Raw genomic sequence first — 7,610 nt, 5'->3', positions numbered from 1 at the left:
ATTCATGAATATAATTTTATTGTTATTTGTTATTACCGTCGTCGTCTCAAGTCTTTGTACGTTTTTAGTCGTTGACGACGGAAACCGTGTGTGTGTGTGTGTGTGTGTACGGTTGTCATATACCCGGCAATCCTGTCGCTGGCCCGCCGGTCAGACGGTGGGTGAGTCGCGTACTCGCTTTTTCCCACCCCTGCCCACTCAAAAACGACAGCTGCGACCCGCCCCTTATTAAAGCACCGTCTTCGCCGCCACTGTTCGAATCGCGGTGTCAATCGGGTGACGGGGTGACGGTCAACGGACCGATGGTCGGGAAGCAAAAACCGACAGGGGCGGCGGCGGTTTCGGAGTGGTGTGGTGGGTGAATGGTGATGCAACAGCAAAAGGCTTGGCGGCGGCGGCGGCGGCGTCGGTGATACGTAGGCGGTTCAGCGGTTGTTCGTAGGTGGCGACGGGGAGTGAGAGGGTAGCGCTGCAACCGAACGGCCGGGCCGCCGTCGCCGCCGCCCAAGATTAATAAAACGTCACATTCGGGCCGGCTCGTGTGCGTGCGCCTGCTACCGCTGAGCCGCCGCCGTATTGTTGATAACGCGATAGTCGGTCTCGGTCCGTGTTTATTATGTGTGCGGCGTGAATAGCTGTTGGTCGCCCGTCGTTTATTATCGCAGCCGCCCGGCACCACGCACAACAACAACAAAATAATATAACAATACCGTAGCGTTCCGTCCGTCGCTCGTTTTCGTTTGCTCCTTTCGCGTCTGTCCTGTTCCGAATTCTCGTCCCCGCACTGTTGCCGGCTTTCTTCCATTCTTCCCGTCTTGTTTTTATCCGGGAAACGCTGTCGGCGTTCTTCTTCCCGTCTTGTTTTTTATTTTTTTTTTTTTTCAAACAATATTTTCTACCTGCCACCCGTCGTCCACCACCGTGCCCTGATGTACCGCCAAGACGTCTGCCGCCTGCAATAGGTACTACGCTCATCGCACGTCTGTCGTGTTCATATGGTGCACCATACCGTCGTGTAGACAGCCACCAAGGGCCGACATTCGACCGACAAGCCGCTCAGACGTCTTCTGCTCATACGTCGATCTGACTATGGCCGAGAAATGCGTCAAGGCTCCGGCTACCGGCACTCGACCGGTACCGATGAAACTGTTTGCCACCTGGGAAGTTGATCGCACACCATCCAACTGCGTACCCAGGTAATTTCTCAAACAATTCTGTCCGAAATCCATTGTCTAGGCATATCGTACAATGGTTATTTATTAGGTAATATATCCCGATACCTACCTACTTGCACACTTTGAGATATAAAAATGTCAGTTATTTTGACTCTTAAATGGAAAAATGTGTATGTTGCACAAAAACCTACTGTTTTCAAATTATTTTTATGTGACTTATTGTTTGTTCAATAATGTGCTTTCTAAAGTTCAATGGTGGATTCAATGATTCAAAATGTTGTTCCTAAATAATGAAATATTATTGGTTTTTACTTTGCCGCTTGCACTATTGATGCAATTTAATTCTTTGTACCTATTTTACATAGCATATTTTGTTAAAATATCAATAGAAGTAAAATTTAAATAAATCCTAAGTATTTACTTACACTCGACTTGCTTTTAGAAGAATACAAAATACCTCCTACACATCATATTATAACTTGGTATTTACCTAATATTTTTAAATTATTACTAGTAGATTGTCTGCAGGTTACTTACTGGTTTTGGATGGTAGTTGAATAAGATATTATGTTAATTTTCGATTTTAAGATCCCTAGTGACCACCGTATAATGATTATTATTATAACTTAACAGGCATGAATAACTTGTTAATTATTATAACATTTTCAATTAATATTGTTCTGTATTGGGCCATACTAATGCCAGTGACCAGTGGATTCATAAAAATCACTATTAATTTAATGAATCAATAGTGAGCAAATAGTCCATTAAATATGGTTTAGTGGCTAATGATTGGTTCTTTGAATTTTAGTGAATCATATTAATACATTTTTTTATGTGATACAGTGTTTATATTATGTGAAGAATTTAAATTTACATTCCTGAGTAATGTAAATTATTGGTATACACCAAAATATTCAAAATAAGTTTATTAGATAAGTTTTATAAGTAGATATTTAACAAGCATTAAAGATCTAATCTGGTATAATAAATAAGTCATTTAAATATTACAACACATTTGAGGATAGATATAATGTGATTTAATTATAATAAGATTAAATTCCCAATTATTAGTCATTATTTAATGATAATGTTATTTATTTGAATTTTAGATTCATTAATTTCAAATTACTGTTAGACTTTAATATTTAATCACAACATTACCTAGGTACTCAACAATATAAGATGAACTATTTGAGTGCTTTATTTTTGACTGATAAATTAATTTTATTATACATAACAGATTAATAATTGTATACCTAGGTAAATAGGTAAAAAGGCAATTTATTTTAAAGAAGTTTATGCTCATACTTTATTAAATTTATTAATAAAAATGATATATATAGTACAAGGATTAATCTGATATGATTATGTTTTTTTTTCAATTTAAGAGATTAATTACAAATGTTTTATTATATTGTAAGTATCTAAATTACAAATAGGTAGGTAATAATAATAAATATTGTTTATTCTGTTATGCTCAATATTTTAAGTAATTTTAACCAAATATGTTACCTGTGTATGTCTATTACCAGGTCTATTATTATCTAGTTCACAGTTCTATTGGTGCATTACTCCATGAACTACAATATTTTATCCATCTGAAAAATATAACATTAATTGTAAATTAATTTACAACTAATATAAAAACAAAAATGAAATCAAAGATTTCATTCAAAATGATCAAATCATTACATAGTATTTCTTTTTATTATATTATTGCATTATATTGTAATTTATATACTTAGGCAAGTATTATTTTAATTGGTAGGTATCCATTTAAAATTCATAAAATTCATTATTTTATAAAAAAAAATTGATGTTTTTAAATTCTAAAAAAAAATGGAAGAACCACTGAAAGTAATAGGTACCTAGATATTAATAATTTTGGTATTATTGTTTTACTTGTTTGTTGTTTTTATTTTTATAATTTGGTGCAATAGCCAATAATTAAATGAAATAACGAGTTATATGTACATTATTGATTTTATTTGATATTTAGTTAGCACATTATAAGTGTCTATTGTTTTAATGAAAAATTGTTACTTTAGTTAATAAAATTAAAAAGTATGAATTATTATATAAATAATTAACTGTGTATTTAATAAAGTATTTTGTACACATTTTAATTAAAATATATTTCATAATTTTTTGAATATAGTTATATTTAAATATATGGTAGAGCTATCTAAGACTATTAAAATACTAATTTTACTATCTATACCTATTATAAAATATATTATTTATTTATGAGAATTTATCATTGTTAGGGATGTGATAAATGATTACATTGTAAGTTATGCATATTATGTAGGTATGACCTTTTCAATGAATAATTATAGAAACTGCTATTGATATAAAATGATGTATGGTATTAAAAATAAAAGTTAATGCTATTATAGTATCATGACATATAACGAATTGCCTATAAACCAATAATAATTTATGGTAATGCTCTACTTTTATCAAACATCATATAGAAATAATATAAAAGTATTATCACAAAACAGTTTAAATTGATATCTATAATTGGTTCATATATATTTTATATAATGATACATTAATTGATTTTTGTGATTCTTAAACAATCACTTAATATCTAGAAACCATTTTTTATAATTATATTTTAAAGTAAAAAAATATGTTAATTTGTTTTAAAATATTTTCTAATGTTTCAAATATAATTTGATACCCAGATTAAATGTTAGGTATGTATGTTCTTTTTAAGCACATTTGAATGTTATCAGTAGTTTCTATTTTTTAATTTCTAAAGAATAATAAAAATTTAAAACAATTTATTTAAATTTATAATTATAATATAAATACAATTACTAAAAGATGTGAGAATGCAATGTGAGAAGTCCCTAACACTTGGTTACTAATCTATGTGAACTTTTCTTGAAATTTGTATGTTTTTTATTTTATAATTATAAACTATTATTAAAACAATATTTTTATTTTATTTTATTTTGCTTTGTCAAAATTGTTTTACGTATTATAAAAAAATTACAAATTAAATAACAGTATTGTTATGTTTTTCTCAGAATCATGATATGATTATTAGGTAACAATTAACTTTTTATTTCTTAGTGGTTATAAATTAGTGTCTATTGAAACGAGTGGTAATTATCTCATGTAGACACATATACATTTTAATTGTTTTCTAAGCTTTTTAACTTATTGTATTGTATCTAAATTGAAAACTAAATTACCAAACTTATAAGTCTTCACATACTATACAAATTTATATAAAACGGAATTAAAAGGGGTAATATGAAAGATATTTGTCTGTATGAAATATTATAACATGCATTCTTCTGTAGGTAGAATATAATAAATTGTATATTACTTTCAACGTGTAAAATTTTAAGTGAAGACAAATGGCTGATTGCCAGAAGAGGTATGTTTTTGTTTTTGTTATTGTAAATTTGTTTAGTTTTGTTTTAATTTTAAACACCTTGTTTTTATTTTTAGGTTACTAACTCTTGGCTAAGTTTAAGTAGAAAATCTAAGACTTTATAATTTGTTTAAATTGTTATTGTCTTATTTATATTATCTAGTGCTTAACAATAATTTGAAAAATAATAAATATCAATAGTATGGTACTAAATGGTAGTTAAATGCATATTTTAAAGATTTATGATGTTTGTAAATCTTATATAATTACATAAAAATAAAATGATTAATTACCTAAAACCAAATTCAAATTCTATTGACACATTAAAGATTTGAGTGTATTTTATGTTAGACTAAAAATAATAGTTTTTAATATGTTTTTACAAATAAACAACATGTTTTTGTTAATAACTGTATGTATCTACAGTGCAGTGGCGTAATTAATGGGGGGGGTATGAACCATATTTAAATTCTGTAAGCACATGGCTTTAAAGGTTTTAAAATAAGAAATAAAAATTCATGGACATTGTTATAGTTGAGATTTTTTTATTTTATTTGAATATAAACCTCAACAGTTATAATATACAAAGAGAAAATTGTTCAGCTCATAGTTAAAACATAACTTTGAAAATCATAATTATACCCTTTACCTCGTTTAATTTAAATTAAAAAATTTATATAATACTATGATCTATGAAATTTAATGGTCAAGGAGTATATGGTGGTATAGCCCCCTACTATTATAATGGTATAAACTTATATCCCACCCCAGAACCAATTCCAATTTATGCCACTGGCACAGTGTTCTAGTGTACATATCAATTCAAATGTTTATTCATTTCTTTAAATATTTATAAAGGTAAACATTTTATTCCTGAAATATGAATAGTACTATATAGTAGACATCTCTCTTATTATTCCCAGAACTCTGTATGTTTTCCTCCTAAATTAAAAAAAATAATGGGTAAGTTGGTGCAAGAGTAGATGTTTTTAAACTGTGATTAGAATGTGCGATAAACACACAGATTAACTTAGTATAAAAATCAGCAGATACATACCGACATACCGTAGACATTTAAAACAATAAAACATGCATTGTATGTCTATGATACATGCGGTGGTTTAGTGGAGTGGTCTCAGCTATCTTCATAACAGTGTTGTCATTTCTGATTATATATTATACGTTTTGCCAAGAAAAAAAAAGACATATGCTTTTATTATAATTATTATAAGACAATGAATGAACTATTAAATCAATACATTTATGGTAGGTACATTATTTAAATCTTTTTTTAATAAATGAATAGTATAAATATATTAACATTACTATACCTATAATCAGTATAATCCATATTATGTACATTTTATTTAATAAGCATATAAGATTTAATATATAGAACTGACTTTTGGTAAAACTTTTATGAAAATTAATAATTTTTTTCTTCCATTAAGAGATTCTAGCACTACATGTATAATTAATTTTTGTTAGTGTTTATTTTTTAGTACTAAAAATAAAAAAATAAAATTTTAATTTATTTGGATAAATTCAAAATAGCATATTTGTGAATCTAATTATAAGAAAAATGTTGATGATTAAAAGATTTATTTAAGTCAAGTAGTTTATTTTTTAGAATTCAATTTTTGTTAGTTAAATATTAATTTGGAACGTAATAACTTTATTAAAAATATGATTTTTGAAAATTTCCTAACATGAGTATATTTCTAAAATTATTTACTTACCATATAATATCATTAATTTTTGTCATATATGTTTAACTGCATATTTTTTTTTTGTCAGGCCTTTCTATTACACCCTATATGGCTGTATACTATGTGTAAAAATGCTCAGGGGATAAGCATTTTGGGGGTTGGTTTTATTCCCCCCCCCCACTTGAACATCATGTATAAACGCCACTGTACCTTAGAATGATGTTTTTTAATAGTACTATATAATTATAAATATCTAAACAAATGTGTTAAACAATTCAATTATTCTCAATATTTTTATGTTAGGTTCTTCCCAGGCTTAAAATAAAACCAATATGTAATAAATAATATATAATAAGTAGAAAAATATTCATATACATTACTTACTGTACCTTAACTTGTTTTTTTAAAATTATTTTTAGTCTAGTACATTTTATTATGAATACATAAATTCAACTGTTTACGTGGTATATTTTAGTTAAGTTTATGAACTGGTATGTATTAATATTTTTATTTATGATACAGATGAGAAGTGATTCGTATATTCCGGGAGGAACTAGTATGCACCATAAAATTAGTTTCTCATCGCCCTTAAGTTTCAATTCATTCCTAATCCATCATAGCTTTATTTTTACTGTAGGTATTTATTTACTTTAAAAAGAAATCTTGTAAAATCTTGTTTTTCATTTTGTATTAATCATTATATAACCTACCCATACACGAAATAATATGCTAACATTGATACAACATACAATATTAATATTCCCTATTAAATAAATTATTTCGTGATGTAATTTGTGTCAAACACAATGTTTCACAATTCGTTTTCCTTGTAACAAGCTAATACAAAACAATTTAATTAAGATACGTGGTTCGGGCACACTATAGGAGTCTGCCCGTGACATTTTCATAACATTTCCCGCTGGAATACTATTTTAACACAACAATTGTTTTTTGTTTATATAACATGTACGTATTTTATATACAAACTAAGGGTTTAAGTTATTATTTACAAAGCTCTACTTATACCTATAAAAGTATGTGTTAGAATAAAATATAGGTACCTATAAGAAAAATGTCTTCCTAAACTATAAATCAATAATTATAATTAAAGTTATTTTTTAACTTTAAAGTTAGTTGAAAAATGATACTTTGCAACTTTGTCTTTATATGGCTTAACATATTGTATGCATTAAATAAATGATTTTTTAGGGTATCTCTTTATTATAAATTTATTCAAATGAATGCATTTTACTTAATATATTACGAACCCATAAAACGGCATTCTTGATCCGTAAATAAAACAAATAATTGTACGGATTGATATCGCCG

General features: G+C 28.1%; 1 protein-coding gene across 3 annotated transcripts in view; it reads left to right on the top strand.

Moving 5' to 3' along the window:
• Nucleotides 1–588: 588 nt before the first annotated feature.
• KrT95D (phosphofurin acidic cluster sorting protein KrT95D) overlaps nt 589–7,610 on the top strand; it is a 33,266-nt gene continuing 26,244 nt past the window's right edge. The window contains exon 1 of one of the 3 annotated variants that reach the window (XM_015515479.2): nt 589–1,196. In XM_015515479.2, the coding sequence (XP_015370965.2) occupies nt 1,090–1,196 (107 nt within the window). In that variant the 5' untranslated portion in view covers nt 589–1,089. The remainder of the gene's footprint in view (nt 1,197–7,610) is intronic. The other 2 variants (XM_015515478.2, XM_015515480.2) reach the window with 2 other exon arrangements.

Source organism: Diuraphis noxia, unplaced genomic scaffold (genome assembly GCF_037042655.1).
Source record: "Diuraphis noxia isolate RWA-SAM2 unplaced genomic scaffold, SU_Dnox_SAM2 contig0001, whole genome shotgun sequence".
Classification (NCBI taxonomy): domain Eukaryota; kingdom Metazoa; phylum Arthropoda; class Insecta; order Hemiptera; family Aphididae; genus Diuraphis; species Diuraphis noxia.
The sequence above is the reverse complement of the archived record's forward strand: the minus strand, read 5'-3'. Positions and strand labels throughout refer to the sequence as shown.